The sequence below is a fragment of the Myodes glareolus genome, chromosome 25 (assembly GCF_982192425.1).
Source record: "Myodes glareolus chromosome 25, mMyoGla1.1, whole genome shotgun sequence".
NCBI lineage: Eukaryota > Metazoa > Chordata > Mammalia > Rodentia > Cricetidae > Myodes > Myodes glareolus.
Genome location: NC_142050.1, coordinates 27,296,578 through 27,319,383, shown reverse-complemented (window position 1 = coordinate 27,319,383; position 22,806 = coordinate 27,296,578). Strand labels below are relative to the sequence as shown.

General features: G+C 39.7%; 1 protein-coding gene across 2 annotated transcripts in view; it reads left to right on the top strand.

Moving 5' to 3' along the window:
• Tnpo3 (transportin 3) overlaps positions 1-22,806 on the top strand; it is a 75,609-nt gene that overhangs the window by 40,271 nt on the left and 12,532 nt on the right. For both annotated transcript variants that reach the window (XM_048451052.3, XM_048451054.3), the window contains 12 exons: positions 1,357-1,464; positions 3,215-3,306; positions 5,272-5,411; positions 8,703-8,894; positions 9,338-9,429; positions 11,695-11,771; positions 13,065-13,125; positions 14,241-14,381; positions 16,074-16,190; positions 18,107-18,201; positions 20,041-20,197; positions 20,388-20,555. In XM_048451052.3, the coding sequence (XP_048307009.1) occupies positions 1,357-1,464; positions 3,215-3,306; positions 5,272-5,411; positions 8,703-8,894; positions 9,338-9,429; positions 11,695-11,771; positions 13,065-13,125; positions 14,241-14,381; positions 16,074-16,190; positions 18,107-18,201; positions 20,041-20,197; positions 20,388-20,555 (1,440 nt within the window). The remainder of the gene's footprint in view (positions 1-1,356; positions 1,465-3,214; positions 3,307-5,271; positions 5,412-8,702; positions 8,895-9,337; positions 9,430-11,694; positions 11,772-13,064; positions 13,126-14,240; positions 14,382-16,073; positions 16,191-18,106; positions 18,202-20,040; positions 20,198-20,387; positions 20,556-22,806) is intronic.

The following is a 22,806-nucleotide window of genomic DNA, read 5'->3' as shown; positions in this document are numbered from 1 at the left end:
AGAGTTTCTTATAGTAAAGTGGAGAATAAACTGTGTTGACTCAAGCATACCTAGCTCTTGAGGAGACCTTCTATTCTGGTAACACAGTGTTGTGATTTCGCACTTTGGCTCATTGGCATTTGAATGTATAAGGTGTTTTTTTTTTTTAAATTGATTTTTATTGAGTTCTATGTTTTTCTCTGCTCCCCTCCCTGCCTTTCTCCTCCTCCCTTCAACCCTCCCCCAAGGTCCCCAATTTACTCAGGAGATCTTGTCTTTTTCTACTTTCTACTTCCCATGTAGATTAAATCTATGTAAGTCTCTCTTAGTGTCCTCATTGTTGTCTAAGTTCTTTGGGATTGTGGTTTGTAGGCTGATTTTCTTTGCTTTATGTTTAAAAACCACCTATGAGTGAATACATGTAATAATTGTCCTTCTGTGTCTAGGTTACCTCACTCAAAATAATGTTTTCTAGCTCCATCCATTTTCCTGCAAAATTCAATCTGTCGTTATGTTTTTCTGCTGTGTAGTACTCCATTGTGTAAATGTAGCACATTTTCCTTATCCATTCTTCAGTCGAGGGGCATTAAGGTTGTTTCCAGGTTCTGGCTATGACAAACAAAGCTGCTATGAACATAGTTGAGCACATGTCCTTGTGGCACGATTGAGCATCCTTTGGATATATACCCAAAAGTGGTATTACTGGGTCTTGAGGAAGGTTGTTTCCTAATTTTCTGAGAAATCGCCACACTGACATCCAAAGGGGTTGTATCAGCTTGCATTCCTACCAGCAATGTAGAAGTGTTCCCTTTTCCTCACAACCTCTCCAGCATAAGTTGTCATCAGTGTTTTTGATCTTGGCCATTCTTACAGGTGTAAGATGGAATCTCAGAACTGTTTTGATTTGCATTTCTCTGACTAAGGATGTTGAATATTTCAGCCATTTTAGATTCCTCTGTTGAGAGTTCTCTGTTTAGGTCTGTACTCAATTTTTTTTTTTTTATTGGATTATGTGTTCTTTTGCTGTCCAATTTTTTGAGTGATTTGTATATTTTGGAGATCAGACCTCTGTCTGATGTGGGGTTAGTGAAGATCTTTTCCCATTCTGTAGGCTGTTGTTTTGTCTTGTTGGCCGTGTCCTTTGCTTTACAGAATCTTTTCAGTTTTAGGAGGTCCTATTTATGAATTGTTTCTCTCAGTGTCTGTGCTACTGGGGTTATATTTAGGAAGTGGTCTGCTGTGCCATAGTGTACTTTCTCTTCTATAAGGTTTAGTGTGTCTGCCTTTATGTTGAGGTCTCTGATCCATTTGGACTTGAGTTTTGTGCATGATGAGCCAGTGAGTTTTAAACAGATGATACGTGGCTTTGAATTTCAGGAGGGAGTTCCTGAAGAGACTGATGACTTTGGGGAGTTTCGAATGAGAGTGTCGGACTTGGTAAAGGACCTGATTTTCTTGATTGGATCTATGGAATGTTTTGCCCAGGTAAGTCCATTTGGAGATTCTTGAGTCAGTTTTACTGATTGCATTGATTGTGTTTTTATCTTGCTTCTATATCTTCTGTAAATGTTCCATCTCCCCCCTCCCCCAAGCTTGGTGGCCAAATGAGATAGTAGATAATGTAGGTGCCTAGCACATTGCCTGGCATATAGTAGCAATGTTCATTTAGGGTCTGATAAACCGGTTGTAGTGGATAGATAAATTCAGTTATGATTTCCTCTGTTATTCTTACTAATGAGAGCCATTCCCAGTGTACAGCTGATAAATATGGAAGTCTCCAGGAAACTTACAGGGATTTGAACCCCACTGGGAAAAAGGGCAGGTTTTCCTGCTTTAATCCTAACAACTATTTAAATAGTTATGTCATATTTTCTTGGTCCACAGTTATTTAGATTCTTGTGCAGCTTTATCCCAGAGGTAGATAGACTTGAGTAGAAGAAGTCATAGTCCTGTGTTTCCTGGCGATCATTGAGTGACATTTTACCGTGTAAGATTGCAATCATTATCATCATTCCACATCACTTAATAGGATAGTTTCAAGTGTTGTTAGTATTGCTGGATCATACTTTAATGAGCCCTGATGTGACAGTTTGGATGCTGTGTTATAGCAATACCAAACTAACAACAACAAAGGAAAAAAAAATGAGGAGAGGAGGGCTTGACACCCATTTTGTATATTAAACTTTTATATAATTTTGCCCAGGAAATGTTCAGTAAATTACAACTTTTCATTACAAAGCATTATTTTGAATCTACTATACAGATTTGGAGATTCTTAGGAAGCAGATTTAGTGGGCAGATGACCTATACTCAGATTTCAACTCTTCTCACTGGCTCTTGTCTTTGATTTAAGCTTAAAAATTATATAAATTATCAGTGTTGCCAAGATATGTTCTGTGGAGCACCAGGTACAGAAAACTTTCTTTGGCAAAAATGAAAGGAAAGAGGTTTTTTGTTTTGTTTTGCTTTCCTTGGTAGTGTCTCTTTTGACTGTAGAAATTTGATTTGTTTATTTATTTTTGAATGTAAACATTTTACTTGGCCTAATAGCAAGTCATGTTCCATACATATATATGATCTGGTAAATTAAGAACCAGAACATCACTAAGTATTCTGGTAGGCTTGCCTTCTTAAAAAGATGTGGTTTTTTTTGACAGATGATGGTGGCACACACCTTTAATCCCAGCACTCAAAAGGCAGAGGCAGGTAGATCTCTGAGTTAGAGACCAGCCTGGTCTACAGAGCAAGTTCCAACACTGCCACAAAGAAACCCTGCTTTAAAAACCAAAAGAAAAAAAAAATAAGTGCTTGGATATGCTATTGTATAGAGCCTTCTGAGCAGTTTCCTTCCAGCACTTTACCTTGTACTACTGTTGGTGCAGCCAGTAACTAAAGTATAAAGCAGATGCACATGCAGAATGTGCTTTAAGAACGTTTACCTATTGATGTGCTGTCTAGACCACCAGACACTGATTAATGTTTAACATTTTCCCCATGATACTCATTTTTCTGGAAACTCTTGGGGTTCTAAATTTGTTTATTTTAGGCACTAAAATTGTAGTTTCTTTTAAACAGTGAGGATCTGAATATGGAAGTACTGTTCTTGGGCGGCTCTGAGAATAATTGGGTTTAAAAAAAAAGAGCCGGATTTCTTTGAACTAACATTTTTTGTTTTGTTTGTGTTTGGAATTCTGTTTTCTTTTAATGGCTCCATAATCCACCTCTTCTTCTCTAGTTGTATTCTACTCTGAAAGAAGGCAACCCACCCTGGGAGGTGACAGAAGCGGTTCTCTTTATCATGGCTGCTATAGCAAAGAGTGTTGATCCGTGAGTGTCTAATAAGTCTTTTGCTGGGAACTCTTAAATATCAAAAGAAAGGAGATTTACACCATGTTTCTGTATGGTATATTATTGGAAAGTCTTACAACTTCTATGCTGCTGTCTAGTCTTACAGCTTTAATCTAGTGCGGGATGACCTGCATTGCTGATGCCATATTTTAATATATTTCCTAGAGTTAAACTTATTTTACTATTGATCCTAGGGATAGAATGCTGATTTTTTTTTTTTCCCCTTCAGTGGCTCCTTTGTGATAATGTGTCAAGGAGTTTGTTTGTTAGAGTGTTACATTGTTTGGTATTTCCTTAAAAACAATGGGATAGGCATTAATTTGGGTCTCCTGTTTTTGTGATCTTAGGTAAGCTGTTTAATTACATTGTTCTTTCTCAGTCTTAGGGAATCTATGGGTGTCAGAGGCAGAGCATTGGTACCATTTTACTTAGAATAGGTAATCTAAAGGACAGTTGTTACTTTTGCTATTGCCATTGAAAATTTTAAATTATTTGAATTTGAGTTGCAATTGCTAATTACTTAGCATGAAAATTAAATTTATGGAAGGGTTCTTAAGCAGAGTTTGCTTGTGTCCTGAGTTTATACACTGATATAATAATTTTGTCCAGTTACGTGGGACTTTGATCAGCACTTACACTCTGGCTCTATTAGGACTGATTGGAAGGCGGCCGAGGCAGATCGAGGGGCGCCTGTTAAAGGCGCAGTGCTTCTCTTAGCTGCCTTTCTGGGCCTCGTCTGCGAGCTCGTCGATATGTTTTCAACCTAAGAAATGCTTAAGGAAATGATTAGGCCTATTTTTCTTTTTTCTAATAGAAGTTCTGCTTCTTAATTGCTTACTATAGCATTTGCTCTTAAACCATTTGGTGTCTTTTAGAGCCTTCTCTGATGGTCTGAGGGTTACTTAAATCCTTATTATACCCAATAGGTATTGATTTGGAAAAGGATAGGTAGTCTCCCTTAACTGGTAGAGTGTCCAGTCTAAAGTATCAGTGAGAGAATAATTACTTGTTTATCTTCTCTTCAAGCCAACATGTGATTACAGTTTTTCGTTTCGTTTCGTTTTTTTTTTTTTTTTAGTCCATTTAAAGGATGTGATAAGCCTAGTAATTGGAAGGTGATATTCATGCTATAATCCTAGATACCTTCATTTTAAACATCTTCATTTCTGGATTAAATTGTAACTGGGAACATCTTCCATTCTGTGTTTTAAATCCAGTTTAGTAGGAGGATGAGGGTGGTAAATTCACAGAACTGTTGGAAAGTGATTGATTGATTTAAATTTCCCCTCGTGTTCCAAATCAAAGCATCCTAATGGCCCCTGCAGCCTGTTTTCTTGGATTCTTTCACTTAGTGAACTGGTCCACCTGTACTTTCTTTTCAAAGTTTCCAGTATCCAGCCATGAGAAATCTTTTGGAGGATAACAGCTAATAGAAGTGGCCTATGATTGTTGTTCATTCATTCATTTAAGTAGTAACCAGTATTCCTGAGTGCCCACTATGTGCCAGGCACTGTTCTAGGTGCTGCAGATAGGGGACTAAATGAACTAGGTTCTTTAAAAGATGACTGTCACCATCAGCTGATAGCTGCCTTTCCAATTGCAAATTCCTTTATAGCTTCTATCTAGATAATTTCATGTCATTCAGAAGGAGCAGTGCACTTCTTCTGGAATATTGTTATCTTTAATTTCTATCTTTTGTCACTTTTTGAAGTATTAGGAAATGTTCAGGACTGGAGAATGTGCCTCAGTGGTAGCACATTCTTAGCACCTCGAGAAAGCAAGAAACCAAAGTCCTTGTTTGAAAATGTTCTGCACTTTTATTTGAATAGTTATTATTTACTTGGTGTCTTCACTTTACAATGTGAAGTTTCACTGCTGCCTGTTGCTTGGCCAGAATAGTGCCCCCATAGACAATAACTGTAAGTACTTGCTTTCTATCCTCAGGGAGAACAATCCTACACTTGTGGAGGTACTAGAGGGAGTTGTCCGTCTCCCAGAGACTGTCCATATGGCTGTGCGGTACACCAGCATTGAGCTGGTTGGTGAAATGAGTGAAGTGGTTGACCGAAACCCTCAGTTCCTGGGTGAGTGTGAGTTCTGCCTCTGCTGCCATCACTTGAACTGTCTCTTTTCTTTTGCACTTGTTTACTTACTTTCTTCTCATAGAGTAAGCACTATGAGAGTGCTTAAGTTAAGTTGCTTAGTTGGAATTTGTTAGACTTTCAGAGGGTTGGATTACTTCATACTTTTCTTAATAAGCACAGACATTTCTGTCTCTGATAGTCTTTGGGACATGTGTGAGCTAATCAGACTGTCCTTCTAACACCAACTAAAGGAAAGAAAGGGGTTTTATCTGTTAAGAAGATTTTTTTTAAAGATTTATTTATTATGTATACAGTGTTCTATCTGGCTTGCAGTCCAGAAGAGGGCACCAGACCTCATTACAGATGGTTGCGAGCCACCATGTGAGTGCTGGGAATTGAACTCAGGGCCTCTGGAAGAGCAGGCAGTGCTCTTAACCACTGAGCCATCTCTCCAGCCCCATAAGTAGGTTTTTTTTTTAATCTAAACTAAATTCAAAATAAAAATAAATTAAAATGAGCCGGGCAATGATGGTGCACGCCTTCATTCCAGCACTCGGGAGGCACAGACAGGCTGATCTCTGTGAGTTCAAAAGGTCTACAAGAGCTAGTTCCAGGGATGGCAAGATGGCTCTGCCTGTTCTTCCAGAGGCCCTGAGTTCAATTTCCATCTGTAATCAAATCTGGTGCCCTCTTCTGGCCTGCAGGCATACATGCAGACAGAATGCTGAGAATACTGTGTACATAAAAAGAGCTAGTTCCAGAACAGGCTCCAAAGCCTGTCTCAAAACAAAAACAAAACCTTATGCTGAACCCTGTCTTGAAAAACCTAAAAAATAAAATAAAATGAATCTTGAGAGTTGGAGTTAAAGTTGGAATCATTTATCCCAACACCCTTATTTTGCAAATGAATGCACTGAGATGGGGGGGGGGAATTGTTCAAAGAAATATGTAATCAAATTCCTGATATTTAAAAACGATTCATTCTGAGAATTTTGTATTCCCAACTTTGTGAATGTTTGCAAATAATCTGATTTTAATGACTAAAATACTTGCCACAAAAGTAAACCAGTAGCTAAGTGTGGTGGTGAACACTAATCTCAGCATTTGGGAGGCAGTGGCAAGCAAGCAGGGCTCTGAGTTCAAGGCCAGCCTGATCTACAGAGAGAGTTCCAGGACAGCCAAGGCTGTTACACAGAGAAACCCTGCTTTGAAAATCCACACAAACACACACACAGACCAAAATAAGTACATGTTTCTTTTTCTCACTTTTGTGTGTGGATCCTATGATAGGTGTGCTCAGTTATTACCAAGCTACTTAGCAAGCGGAGCATGCCATTCCATAATATTTTCAAAATTCCTATGGTGTGTGCACCCTTCTACCAGGAAGAAAACTGGGGTCATTGTTTGTCGTGTCCAATAATCAGCAAAGTTCAGTCAATACCTGCTTGCAGTATTTCATTCAGATTTGTACATCAGCAGTAAACAAATTGCTGTATTGAAAATAATCAACTGCTGATGTCATTTGAGAGTCAAAGCCTACAATGTTGGAGTTGTTTGGGCTATTATTTCCAGTTCTTTATCTTCTGAGTATCTTAACTAAATGGTCTTGGGGCCTTTGGGGAAGAGGATAGACTATGGTAGATTGTGTTAGAAATTAGTTTTATAGTACTGAGGATCAATTCCAGGGCGGCATTTATACTAGCTAAGCATTATACCACTGAGCCACATTCTCACTTCAAGATAACTCTTTTAATTGGTTTTTGACACAGTATCCTTTTGATTCCTTTAAGTTTTGTTTGTTTTTTCATGGTAACCATAAAAATGATCTTATCATATAGCACATTTAATATTTCCTTTCTTTTAAAAAAATCTGATTTTATAAAGAAAGGAATAAGAAGAGTAGCATTAACTCTAGAAATAACTTTTGCAGTAAGGTTGTTGGAGCAGTCACATTTGGTAAAGTAAAGTCATAGTAGTCAATTATTTCATTTAGAAGTGCTACCGATGGGATCTGGGACATGGTTTAGTGAATAAAGCACTTGCCCTGCAAGCTTGAGGACAGGAGTCTAGGTCCCTTCAGCCCACTTAGAAACTGGACAGGTAAAATGGGCTACACAAATCCCAGCATTAGTGAGACAGAGACGGTGTCCAGGGCAGGCTGGCTAGTACAGCAGTCAGCAAGCCCCTGCCTCTATCAATGAAGTAGAGAGTGATAGAGGAACACCTAACACCAACTGTGGAGCTACGTGTGAACATTCATACACATGTGCACACATACACAGTTGTATTTAAATGTTGTTCTTTTAAAGTATATGCAACAGTGGGGATGTGTGCATAGGAGTGCAGGTGTCTGGAGGTCAGAGGCATCAGATCCGTCTGGAGCTGGAGTTACAGGCAGTTGTAAGCCACTCTAGGTGTCTGAAACTGAACTGAGGTCTTGAAGAGTAGTGCACACTCCTAATGGCTAAGCCATCCCTTGGGCTCACAGTCAGTGGTTTTCAAACTGCTGCCTGATTCTGTGGGGTTCGAAGGAACAGTTAACTACAATGAAGAAAAATTGAAAGCTGAAGTGAATAGAACTCAGGACTTCCTGACACAGCATCAGTGAGATCACCTCCAGATCTGTGGGTTGTTTTGTTTTATTGGTTCTTTTAACACTTTTATTTTATTTGCATTGATATTTTGCTTCTATGTTTGTCTATGTGAGGTTATTGGATACCCTTGAACTGAACAGTTCTACAGCTGTCTGGGAATTGAACCTGGGTCCTCAGGAAGAGCAGCCAGTGCTCTTAACTACTTAGGCATATCTCCAGCCCCTTGTTGATTTTTTTTAAATATTTATTTTTTATGTACGTTGGTGTTTTGCCATGAGTGTTGGGTCTCCTGGAATCCTGGAAGTAGAATTACAGACAGTTGTGAGCTGCCACGTGGTGACTGGGAATTGAACCCGGGTCCTCTGGAAGAGCAGTCAGTGCTCTTAACCACTGAGCCATCTCCCCAGCCCCCCCTTGTTGATTTTTTTGAGACAAGATCTCATGAGCTATGTAGCCCTGGCTGGTCTGGAATTCGTTACATATTCCAGACTGGCTTCACACTCACAGAGATCAGCCTGCCTCTGCCTCCCAAGTGCTAGGATTAAAGGTGTGTGTCACCACCTGCTGAATTTTTTTTTTTCGATTAAGGGTAACTTATATTTCATTTATGGGTTACTTTTGAAAAATATACCAACCTTTGTTGCAACAACTTTTCTTGATTATGATGTATAATCTGTATTTGGCTTTTATTTCTTAGACCCTGTATTGGGCTATTTGATGAAAGGCCTGTGTGAAAAGCCTCTGGCTTCTGCTGCAGCCAAAGCCATTCATAACATTTGTTCAGTTTGTCGGGATCATATGGCTCAGCACTTTAATGGACTCCTAGAAATTGCCCACTCCCTTGATTCTTTCATGTTGTCTCCCGAAGCTGCTGTGGGTTTGCTAAAAGGTTAGTAACAGTCTCCTCTCAACTCTTACTTGGGGTATCTAAATTTTTTTTTGATGTTTTTTAGTTATAATGTTCTTAGTGATGGCAAAAGTTGATTTTCTGTTCAGGGGAAATTTTCAGTATGTGTTCATACATTCTTTTCTTAGCAAAACTTAAGCCTATCAAATTAATTCATACTGCTTTGCAGTATGTATAGTGTAGTTATAGATTTGGGGTAGAGACAACACATCCATGTTTGCTGCTAACAAGAAATGAATGATGTGTTATATCAATGTGAAAATCAGTCTGAATTCTTCTAAACAAACACACAAGAAAGCTTTAATTTTAAAAACAGTACTGATCTTTTAAAAAGAATTCTGTTTATCTTTGTAATGTAGATCAACTAATTTAATTACCTCAATTCAGCCTTTATGCTCTTCATTTGAGTCATGTTTGTTTTTCAGGAACAGCTCTTGTCTTAGCAAGACTCCCTTTGGATAAGATTACTGAATGTCTTAGTGAGCTGTGTTCTGTTCAGGTTATGGCACTGAAAAAGGTGAGCCCAAATAAGGAATTAAACAAATAGATACTTACATATGTTCAGAAATAGAAAGTACAATTCCTGTTTACAAGTTAGTTACCATATGTTTTAAAGGCAAGATAATTAACTAAAATTCATTAAAATTAGTAATTATATTTGCATCCTAGAAAATATGCAGTTGGACATTAATTTACATCAAGGAAACAGTCTGAGAAAAGCATTGTTAGGCATTTTGTAGGTATTTAAACATTTGACTATTAAACAAACCCAGAAGATCAGTCATTTAAAATGACTTCTTGATGCAAGTCAAGAAATATAGCAAACACTGGGCATATAAGGGCTGCTGCTACCATAGCAATTTCTTTTTCCTGAGTATGTGTACACTTTAAAATAATGGTAAGACCAGACATAGTATCCCTTGCACTTGAGAAGCCGATTCAATAAGATCAGGACTTTGAGACTAGCTGGGCCATGTAGTGAATTTCAGGCATCCCAGACTAAATAGTGACACACTCTTCAAACAAACAAACAAACCAACAAACCAACAAAGCCAAAGTAGCAGTAATAGTATAGTAAGCATCATAAATATAGGAGTAAACATTGCACACTGCTGCTTGAGTAGCTGGGAAATCAGTGTTAAGTTTTCAGATCCATTATAATCTTGTAAAGTGACTTTATACACGTGGTCTCTCATTGACCAAAACATTGTTTGTGTGTCACATGATTATTTAAAAATTAGTAGATTCTCAGGGTGATGGTGACTCATGCCTTTAATCCCAGCACTCAGGAGGTAGAGACAGGTGGTTCTTTGAGTTCAATGCCAACCTGGTTTACTGAGCAAATTCCAGGACAACCCTTTGTTGTCCCAACAAATACACAGAGAACCCCTTTGTGGGTGGGAGACAGTATATTCTCAATATTGGTGATAACAGTTTAGAAGGTCCAGTGTGAAAACCAGGTCCAGGAAGTAAAAGCAACCATATTCTAGAAACCTAGAAACCAGGAGTATTGGCACACACTTTTAATTCCAACTCTGGGTAGGGAAGATTGAGACGAGAGGATCCTGAGTTCAAGGCCAGCCTCAGCTATGTAGTGAGACTGTTTGAGGAACAGAAAATCTCTAGTCTACCATATATTGTTGAAGAACACTTTAAAGCTGTCAGCTCTTCTCCAGTTGTATTTCTAGTGCAATAATGATAGACTTACTAATGGAAGTTTTAGAACTTGCTATAATGGTCCTGAAGTTCATCTGTAATGATCTATACTGCTAGCAGTATTTAAGGAATTTTAGGAAAGAGAATGGGAGACTGTTTGCTTTTAAAACATCTTTAAAGAAGTAATAATCTTAACACTTTATCTCATATAAAACTAAATATAAGTTGGGTATGGTGACACATGCCTATAATCCCAGTAGTCAAGTACCGAGGCAGAAGCTAACCTGGGCTACATATACATAGGACGACTTTGTCTAAAACTTAAAACAAAAGTGACCTAGGAAGAGGGTTCAGTGGGTCAGGGTGCTAGCCACCAAGCTTGAGGATCTAAATTTGATCCCTAGGACCCACACGGTAGAAGCAGAGAACTGATTCTAACTTCTTGTTCTGGACCTCCACTTGACACTCTCCCCACCCCAAACTTAAGTTTGTTTTTTGAGACAGGGTTTCTCTGTAACTTCGGCCCCTGTCTTGGAACTAGCTCTTGTAGTCCAGGCTCGCCTCAAACTCACAGAGATCTGCCTGCCCCTGCCTCCTGCCTCCTGAGTGCTGGGATTAAAGGCGCGTGCCACCACTGCCTGGCAAATGTTTTTTTAAAAGCTGCATATAAGAACTGGAGAGATAGCTCAGAAGTTAAGAGCACTTGGTGTTCTAATAGAAGACCTGGGTTCAGTTCTTAGCACCCCCTTCTGGCCTTCTTGGGCACCAGGCTTATACACAGTATACACACATATTTACTCAAACTTAAATATTTTTTAACTAAATATAAATGTTATATATATTAAGTATAAAATAACAATGTGCAATTTCTATTATAGACATCTTAATCATAAATTAATAGAGAAAAAAATCAAATGATATTTTATCCTCTCAAGTGATTACATAGTAAATACACTAATATGCAGTCTAATCCAGGACACAACAAGATGGAGGAAAGTAGTTTGCAAATAAGAAAAGTTTGAGTAGTTTTTCAGCTCTTTTTAAAGAGATAAGCAGAAGTTGAGGCAAAGAATGTCTACTGCAGTATTCACTAAAGGTCTATGTGTGTTAATGTCTTTTTCTTCAGCTGTTGTCTCAGGAGCCCAGCAATGGCATATCTTCAGATCCCACTGTGTTCTTAGATCGCCTGGCAGTAATATTTAGGTAAGAAGGGAGGTCTGGTCTCCTCTAGAGTTAAAATAAAAGCACAAATGAAACACCAAAATGAGCAAGCCCATAGTGATGATACAAACCTGTAATCCCAGTTCTAGGGAGGTGGAGGCTGGGAGATAAGAAGTTGAAGGTCATGCTTACAATGCACACAGCAAGCTGAGGCCAGCCTAGGCTACATAAGAAGATCCTGTCTCTGACCCTACCTTGCTACATACACACACACACACACACATAGATCAGCTACACCACCACCATCATCATCACCATCGCTTTGTCATTATTTTGGTGGTTCTCAAGCTTTAGTGTGTACCAGAATCACCTCGAAACTCTTTCAGAACAGTTTGTTAGGTCCCGTCCACCAAGGTATCTTGATTCATTGGATCTTTAGTAAGATGTAAACAGTTGACATTTCTCATAAGTTCTTAAGTGATACTGTTGTTTCTTCCTGCTGTTACAGAGACAGTACTCTTTGGGATCATTGGTATATATCATATATACAAAATTAAGAGTCTCTTCAATGCTGGATGAAATAAGTCCTTTTCGTTCAAGAGGAGCCATGATTAAAAAGACATTTGAGTAATGGTGACCAAAACTTGATCCTGCCTGAATTGTATAGCTTATAAGTTCATTAGACTCATGGGCAACTAGAATATCAGAGTAATAGTTGCATAGTTGCTTAGAACAATGCCAGGCATTGTTTTTGCTTATTAGCTATTACTGTCGAGTGACTTGATGCAACACTTTCCCTTCAATAACTGTGAGGGCCTGCTAACAATAGCTCCTCCCCCCCCCCTTCACCAAGGCAGAGTTTCTTTATATAGCCCTGGCTGTCCTGGAACTCACTCTGTAGACCAGGCTGGCCTTGAACTCAGAGATCTGCCTACCTCTGTCTCCCAAGTGCTGGGACCAAAGGTGTGAATCATGACACCTGACTGAACTTTCTGTGTTCTAATGCTCAGGGTAGGTTGTATGTATTTTGATTAATTTGGAAATAAACACATTTAGGTTTATAAGGAGAAATAATAAAGTAATAGAGCCTTCCCTGCAGCCCATATAACCAGAGTCTCATGAAATTTCCTTGATGTAGTAGACCTGCCTTAGTGGCAGTTTGATGTTTGCATATGGGAGGTGGCTTAAAGTATGTTTGTTTTACTTGAAATGGGCTAGAAGAAAACTGTGTTGGTGTAAGTAAGTGACTCTACCATCTGATTTTATGAGCAGAGCGAGGTCTGGGTCCTTAGTTAGATTTATCTCTCACTGTTTGGGGCTCTTATCTTTTCCCAGGCACACCAATCCTATTGTAGAAAACGGACAGACTCATCCGTGCCAAAAAGTCATACAGGAAGTAAGTACTAATGGATGCTTTTTTCCCCCCCTTTGAGGAGTTGTGTTGAGGAGACACTGTCTTTCACATGTTCATAGTGAGATTTAATTTGTTGGCATGGTTTGATTTTAGGTTTAGACTTGATGATAATAAAATAGTTGGGAAACGCATTGAAAATTCAAAGAGGTAGAAATTCTAAGATTAACTGATTGCTAAGGGGCTTAATCAGTCCTAGCCTAATATTATGACAAAGTAAGTGACATTAGCTTTCCCTTAGTATAATACTCCCTTGTACTTTGTCCACTCAGAATAATATGAGGATCAAGAGATATGGGGTTTTTGTTTGTTAGTTTCTTGTTTATTTTATAAGTTGTGTATTTGTGCACATGCACTCGCATGGCACATAGGTCAGAGCACAACCTGCAGGAGTTGGTTCTCTCTTTGTACTCTGTGTTGCCCAGGGATTTAATTCAGGTCATAAGTTTTGGTGGCAAGTGCCTTTACTGATGAATCATCTCTACAGCCAAAGTCATGGTTTCTAAAAGTGTATTGCAAACTTTGGAGGTTATATAAATACTAGATATCCTTAATTTTTCAGGGTAGCAGATAACTTTTTATATCCCCAGTTCTTTTGTGTGTTTTCTGCTTTCCTAAAACTACCTTTAAATATTTTTTTCCTCTGTAATTCTTTTTTATTCTCACTGAGGAATTCTGAAATTTAGGAACATGTGTATCTGATTTTTATAGAGTTGGTGGTCTTGTTCTAACGAGTCACTGTTTTTCTCTCAAGAAGCAAATTGAGTTTTAGTAATATGTAATATGTGAACCTGTGCACGTCTGTATACATACTGACTGAATCAGGTCGTGTGTACTACTATAAAGAAAATCCAATCCAAATCAGACAGGTGTAATAATGTATGCAGTAGTCCCAGTAACTCGGGTGGCTGATGCAGGAAGATTGGCATAGTTTTGAAGCTAGCCTGGGCCACATAGTAAGCTGAAGGCCAATCTGGGCTATGGTGTAAGGCTAATAATAATTACTTAGTTTAAAACAAATCAGATATTACCAATTTAGGATTATTTTCTCAGCTATTAGTTGCTATGCTTTCTTTCTCATATTTTAACTTTTGATTCAGATTTGGCCAGTTTTGTCTGAGACTCTAAATAAACACCGAGCTGACAATCGGATTGTAGAACGTTGTTGCAGGTGCCTGCGCTTCGCTGTTCGTTGTGTAGGCAAAGGGTCTGCAGCCCTTCTACAGCCACTAGTCACACAGGTGAGTTTTCCTTGAGGGACATGCTGTGGACAGAACTATAACTTCAGCGCAAAAGCTTTGTTGATGAAATGAAACCGTTTTGATTTGATTTGGAAAGGAAAATATATTTTAATAAATAAGTATATGAAGTAAGTATGTTGTCCATAGAGAAAGAGCTTGTGTGGCAACACTCTGAATAGACTGGCTAAAATCCCGTGAAGAGAAGAGCTCGTAATCAGCCTTTATGTGCCAGCAGTAAACATTTTTTAATGTCTTTGGGGACAAGGAAACAAGTCAAACTTGCTGTTTCTTGAACCAAAGAGATTTTGTTCTATCTTGACTATATTTTGCTTTTCACACAGGTCTTTTTTATTTGTCAAAAATAAATGTGATTCTCTTCTTTTCCCCCAAGTGGTAGTATACATGCATGTGTTTAGGGACAGTGCTGTCCAGAGTTAACAGAGTGTCTTCCTCAGTTAAACTCTAAATTTCTTGTTGAGGTGAGATCTCTCCCTGAACCTAGAGATCTGGCTGTTCTAACGAGGTAGCAAACTTGCTCTAGGTGTGTCTTGTCTGCCTCCCACGTATTCAGATTGCAAGTGTCCATCGTACCTGCCCAACTTTTACATGGCTACTGGGGATCTGAACTCTGGTCCTAATGCTTGTGCTTTCATCCACGAATCACCTTCCTGGGCCCAATTTTTTTTCTTTTAATCATTGATACTGGTAATTGTGATGGTGTGATTTGAAGTAGTAGCATTTAGATATGAAACACTTATCCTTAGATCATTAAGTAATTTGTGTTGATGTTAGCCTACTGTGTCAGTAGAGCACATTTAAACTTTGGGGATATTGGGGAGTATTTTTGTGCTATGCTGTCAAATTAGAATTAAAATATTGACTATGCCAACGAGACTACACTTTTACTGTGTGTCCCTTAACCAAAATAAAAGAAAAATGAGGGTTGGGCATAGTGGTGCAGACCTTTAATCCTAGACAGTGAGACTATATTTTGGAAATACTACCCCAAGTACTAAATTGCTTGTAATTCGAACTATTTGACAGTTCTTTCAACATTGTCTTCAGAAGGAAACCAGTCAAAGGCATGAAAGAACTCTTTAAAAAGAAAATGTGCGGGCTGGAGAGATGACTCAGGTTAAGAGCACTGGTTGCTCTTCAAAGGTCCTGAGTTCAATTCCCAGCAACCACACGGTGGCTCACAACCATCAGTAATGAGATCTGGTGCCCTCTTCTGGCATGCAGCAGGTATACATGAGGACAGAACACTGTTGTAACAATAAATAAATAAATCTTTAAGAGAGATTTAAAAAAAAGAAAACTTTAAAATTAAGTTGAGCCTTGTGTTTCAGAAAGTATTGCCAATACACTGTAAAACTTTGCCTTAAAGAGAAAAGCCCCAGGGGCTGGAGAGATGGCTCAGAGGTTCAGAATACTGGCAGCTGTTCCAGAGTTCCTGAGTTCAATCCACCCGCAATTGCATGGTGATTCACAGACATTTATAATGAGATCTGGCACCCTCTATGACTTGCAGGCATACATGCAGGCAGAATACTGTATACATAGTAAATAAACAAATCTTTTAAAAAAGAAAGAGAAGACCCATCTGATTTTCATCCTGCAGATAGATTGTTGATACTCCAGATACTTTCTGAGGGATGAGGGATGAGTTGACTGGGTAGTTTCTTCTTGCAGATGGTGAATGTGTACCGTGTACATCAGCATTCCTGTTTCCTGTACCTTGGCAGTATCCTTGTGGATGAGTACGGCATGGAAGAAGGCTGTCGGCAGGGATTATTAGACATGCTCCAGGTGTGTTTTTCCTGGAGAGAATATGCCAGGCTTTATGGGCCTGGGGCCCTTTGTTTTGTCTTTCTTTTTTTCTATTTATTTATTTTAGACAGGGTCTCACTATGTGCTCTGGAACTCACTATGTAGACCAGGTTGGTCTCAAATTCACAGAGATCTGCCTGCCTCTACCTTCCAAGTCCTGAGGTTACAAGCTTATACCACTATGCCTGGCATTTTAATTTCTTTACTGCATTTGTTGGGGTGTGGGGTACACATATCACAGAGTGTGGAAGTCAGAGGACAGCTAGGGAGTTGATTCTTTCCTTCCATCATGTGGGCCCAGAAGATGAAACTCAGATACCAGGTTTGATGACTAGACCGCATCTCGTCCAACATTCTTCTCTAATGCTGGACTAGGCGCTTGCTGCTCTTGCAGAGGACCTGGGTTTGGTTCTCAGCACCCATGTCTTTCAGCTCCATTGCTCCAGTTCCAGGGGGTCTGATACCACCTCTGACCTCCAAAGACACCAGGCATGCAGATGGTGTACATACGTAACACATAGGCAAAATATTCCTCCTACACATAAAACAGTCCTTAAAGAAAATTTGTTTTTAAATTTCTAATTCCGTGCCAAGTATGGTATCTTGTGACTATAGGTATTTTGTGAGTTGAAAGCCAGTCTGAGCTACATAACCAAATCTTATCTCAAAAATATATAAAGAGTAGAGTCAGGTGGTGATGGTGCACGCCTTTAATCCCATCACTCCAGAGACATGCGGACCTCTTGAGTTCGAGGCCAGCCTGGCCTAAAATCAACAAGAAGCTGAAGAATAAGCTCACTAGGTAAAGTGCTTTCTTCAAAAACATAGGGACTTGAGTTTGAATTCTCAGAACCCGTAATTCCTATCAGATACAGTAGTGTAAGCATCTATAATCTCATGGTTCCTGTGGAAATTGAAGCTCTCAGACCTGGATGGCACATGAACAGAAAAACAACAAAGGATCCATATCTAGGGTTGTCATCTGACCTCCACATTCATAAACACACAAATAAGTTTTTAAACATTCCATGAAAAATTCAAATATAATGGTGCATGCCTATATTCTCATTATTCAGGAATCTGAAGCAAGAGGATTACTATGAGTTTGAGACCGACCTTGGTATACTGTGACCCCAGTTTCAGGAGCTCTATGACACTATCTTCCAAAGTAAATAGATTTTAAGTGGGGATGAGACATAATCAATTCGTCGCATCAACTGAACTCTGTACTTTTGTCCCTTAAATGTCTTCTGTGTGTGTGTTATGTGTATTGCATGTATGATATGCACATCAGTGTATAGGTGTGTGTGTATACATTTGGAGACAAGAATAGAGCACCAGGTGTCTTTCTCCTGCTTTCTGCCTATTACCTTGAGATAGGGTCTCTCACTGAAGCCAAAGCTTTTTCCACAAGACCAGCTAGCTAGTAAGCTTTTAGCATCTGCCTGTCTAACCACCCCCCCCCCCCCAAAAAAAAGGAAAAAAACTGAGGTTACAGGCATATCGAGCTCTTTATGCAGGCACTGGAGATCCAAACTCAGTTCCTCACACTAGCATATCAGATGTTCTTCCCTACTGAGCTGACTCCTTCCTCAGTCTCTAATAGGTGACTTTTTGATCTTTGGTCTTTTCTTCTTCTTCTCCTTCTCCTCCTCCTCCTCCTCCTCCTCCTCTTCCTCCTCCTCTTCTTCTTCTCTCTTTCTCTCTCTCTCTCTCTCTCAAACATATAAGCTTGTTCTTTGAATTGATCAAGAGTTCTCTTTTTCTATTCTGCCTATCACAATCTTGTCATTTCCTACGTGCTTCCTCTACTTGTATTTGCTATGATGTTTGGCAAGTCTAAATATTGACACTTAGGTTTAACCTTTTGTTTTAAAATTACTGTTTTGTTCTAGGCACTATGCATTCCCACTTTTCAGCTCCTAGAACAGCAGAATGGCCTCCAAAATCACCCTGACACTGTAGATGACCTATTCAGGTTAGCCACCCGGTAAGTCCTTCTGAAGAACAAGACTTTTTAATGTTAATTGCTCATCTCTTGTCACTGCTTAATTTTGCCATCTGACATTTTATTATTTCCTTCTCTATAAAATGAGGTCATCAGGAAGAGTAGCTTAATGATTCATAGCCTTTTTGTGAGCTGCCCCATATGCAGAGGTGAGGGGGTATTAGGTGGGAACATGGAAGGAATATGCACAAGATAAAAATGTACTTAGGCAGGCTAGGAATGTGTCTAAGTGGAGACTCCGAGCTCAGTGCCCACTATCAAATGAAAAAAAAAAAAAAATAGTGCTTACCCAGTGTCTTTGTGGTCACTGTTGCTGTGATGAAACACTGACCAAAAGCAACTTTGGGAGGAAAAGGTTTATTTCATTCACAGTTCCATATAACAGTTATTATCTAAAGCAGTGAGGGCAGGAACCTGGAGGCTGATGTAGAGGCCATGGAGGGTGCTTACTAGCTTGCTCGGCCTGCTTTCCTATAGAACCCACCCACAATAGGCTGGGCCCTCCCATATCAATCACTAATTAAGAAAAGGCTTTACGGGCTTGCCTAGAGCCTGATCTTATGGAGGCGTTTTCTCAGCTGAGACTCCCTCTTCTCAGAAGGCTGTAGCTTGTTCCAAATTGACATGAACTACCAGCACACACAGGTGATCCCCAGTAGAGTTACTGTCTCATGCTGCTCTCGCTGTTTTCTGCTTCACTCCACTTCTTGAAGCAACTGAACATCCTTAAGATAGAACCAGTGAGTCCTAGTTTTTGTTTATTTTATAGACAGAGTCTCCCTTCATGTCCCTGACTGTCCTGAAAGCTCACTATGTAGACTAGCCTGGCTGAAATCTGCCTGCTGGAATTAAAGATGTGCACCACCATGTCCAGCTTCGTCTGACTGCTAATTAATTTTCCTCTTTCTGTGATGAAATATCCTGTCAGGCAGCTTAAGGAAGAAAGGTTTTCCTTTTGCTTATGGTCTGATACTTTAGTCCGTCACCGTGGGGAAGTCACAGCAGTGGGAGCTTAAGCAGCTGTGCTAGGCTGACTTTCCTTTTTATGCAGCTTAAGATCTCAACCCAAAACAAGTGGGCCTTCCCACCTCAGTTACCCTTATCAGGATAACCCCACAGGCCTTCCCAGACGCCTGTCTCCCAGGTAATTCCAGATCTCCTTTAGTTGAAATTGAGAATAGCTGGTTCACTGGTCTCCCCCTTTTATATACGTACATATGTATGTATGTATAAAGAGTTTTTAAGGAATAACTTCAAGGGCAGGGCTCCTTGGAATGGGTTCACTTGGAGAGAGGTTCCACCGTTGGGTGCCATCCAGTGAGCTCTCACGCCGGGCAGTGCCCATATCCGCAGAAGGTCTCCAAGGTTCTTTAAAAAAAAAAAAAGAAAAGAATAGAAAGAAAAAACGGAAAGAAAGAATAACTTCAAGTTCCCAGCAAAATTTTGTGAAAAGTATGGTTTCCCTGTTCCTTTTTTGCCCCCACGTGCGCATGCATACACGCCTCCCCTTTTATCAACGTTCTCCTCCAGAATGATCCATTTACTAAAATCCATTCTCCTACACTTATTTGTTTTTGAAACACAGACTCTAGAGTGGACATTAGGATTCATTTCTGATATTTGTGCACTCTGGGTTCTGAGAAGGTCTAAGGAGTGGTCACCGCTGTGATCTTACTAGGAGTCTTCTGTGCTCTGTATTAACCCTCCTCCCTAGAGTTCCTAGCACCCAGTGGCCTTTACTGTTTCCATGGTTTTTATCCTTTATCTTGGCTGCTTTTGTAGCCTAATTTTGTTAATACCTAACTTCTCCTCACATACCAGATTTATTCAACGTAGCCCTGTCACCTTACTGAGAAGCCAAGTAGTCATCCCCATCTTACAGTGGGCCATTGCGTCCACCACCTTGGACCACCGAGATGCCAACTGCAGTGTCATGAGGTTCCTACGAGACCTCATCCACACAGGAGTAGCAAATGATGTGAGTATAAACATGCCTTTTTTGGCGGTTTTTTTCTGTCTCTTTTGTGTACTTGGTTTGTTTTAATTGACCTGTGCCATAGGGGATCAGTCACTGACCAAGTTACTAACCTCCAGATGTGAGCTGTCTGTGCTAAGTGCTGCATACTGCACAACCCTTGTTCCTAGTGTCTGCTCCTGTTGTCTTACAGCATGAAGAGGATTTTGAATTGCGTAAGGAACTGATTGGACAGGTGATGAACCAGCTTGGACAGCAGCTTGTAAGCCAGCTGCTCCACACATGCTGCTTCTGTCTGCCCCCTTACACCTTACCAGATGTGGCTGAGGTGCTCTGGGAGATCATGCAGGTTGACAGACCGGTAAGTTTCTTTGGTAAGGTGCCGGTTCTCACAGTCCCCAAACCTAATAAGCTTTGGTTTCTTGAAACTGGCCCTAAGTTTGAACCAGCTGTATTGTATATGTCCTTGAAACCAAATTTAGACACATCACTAAGCTTAATTTGTAAGTAAAGGGGCCCATTGAAAGCTAGTAATTCCTTATTGGATTCTTGAGGTTTGTGATATCATCAGAAGTGTGTACTAAGCTTTGGATTCGCTTGTGTCTAGTCCATGGGAAATCTATTCATTTATGAGAGATACTTTTGGGGAGGGGGTGTTTGAGACAGGGTTTCTCTGTAGCTTTGGAGCCTGTCCTGGAAATTGTACACCAGGCTGGCCTTGAACTCACAGAGATCGGCCTGTCTCTACCTCCTGAGTGCTGTAATTAAAGGCATGTGTCCATCAACACTGCCTGGCAGAGATACTTATATATTAGTTATATCCAGATGCAGATTATTCAAGAAATGTACAATCACTCTGGACTCTATACTGGATGACATTGATCCTTGGTGCTAAATTAACCAGAGCTTCTGTAGGGATGCAAGTTTTAGAAGTAAACCATGGTATATACACCTAGATTTGACTGGGTCCTTTTTCCATTCAACGTGGAATGGAGGGATGCTCATCCATGCTAAGGGTGTGGTACACAACTCGTCTGTACCACAGCCTTGGAAATTTTCTAAGGCTGTGTAATAATGCACAGGTTATTTCGACCCTCATGCTCAGTGGTGACAGGTACTGCAGTCAGATGACCCTCACTTCCTCGAGTGGTTTTAGTGCTAGCTATGGAATCATAAGTGATAGTATGCCTACTATATAGAAATAGAAGATTTTTTATTTTATGTGTGTATGAATGCCTGTTGTATATGTTTACAACACATGTGCCTAGTACCTGCAGGGGCCAGAAGAGGGCATTGCTTCTCTTAGAACTAGAGGAATAGACAGTTGTGAGCTGTCACTTGAGTGCTGGGAACCAAACCATAGTCCTCTGCAAGAGAAGCAAATTCTTAATCAGAGTCATAGCTCCAACCACCATGTCAGAACTTTGAGCATAGTGACATAGTATAATACCCTATAAATTATTTTGAAAAATATGATTTTTAATTTTTAATGTTAATTTATAAGCCAGTTATGAAAATACACAGCAGGGCCTAAATGAACTATCTTCCAGAACCAATAAATAAATAGTAAAAATGCATAATGGTACTATAGTTCAGTTATTTATTTGTTTAGTTCACAGGTAGATATTACAAGGAAACTGAATACAGTCCCTGGGCGGGATGATTTTACAATCCTGATTCTCGAGGCTTTCTGATATGGTTTCTGTATCACCCAACCCAGCCAGAAACCATACATTCCTGACTTTTTCCCCAAGAAATAACAGTACAATTATAAAAAGGATGCATGCATTTGTGTGTGCCGAGTGTGTGTGTGTGTGTGTGTGTGTGTTAAAAAAGAAGTGTTTTTGTTTGATCACCGCCAGTTTGATAATTGTTTAAAGGAACCTTTAAAATACATGGTTTAAGCAACTCAGGTTTAGTTAACTGCAATTTGAGCATGTTCCTAATTAAGTATCACAATTCATAATTATAGTAAAAAATTTTATATAGATACCTAGAGTAGGAAGTCCATTTAGGCCATGGTACTATTTTGAAAACTTATAAAGAAGAAAATTCTCATTTGCTCAATTCTGAGTTCCTTATTTTTCTATCTGCTTTATTACTTTAAAAATACAGGAACATAATGACACACACTGTGATCCCAGCTGATCTCAGCACTTGGGAGCTAGAGACAGGAGGATCACCACAGGTTTGATGCAAGCCTAGTTAGTTACATAGTGAATTTTAGGTTAGCTGAGGGTTTGTGTTTAGTTCATATTACAGAAACAAAGCAAAAAGAGACAGTGTGAGTGTGTACAGAGAGGGTGTGTGTCTATGTCTTGTTGATGTTTGATTTGTTTTTTATTTTTATTAAGACAGGATCTGACTGTATAGTCTAAGCTAGTCTGGAATTCCCTACGTATTCCAGACTGGTCAGAAATTCTCAGTCCACCTGCATCCATCTCCCAGTGCTTGGGTTAAAGGCATGTGTCTCCATACCTGACTATGTAAGCCACACATTGTGGACTGGAGAGATGGCTCAGCAGTTAAGAAAACTGGCTAATTTTTCACCTGCCCTGGGTTTGATTCCCACTACCCACATGGTGACTCTCAACCATCTGCAATTCCAGTTC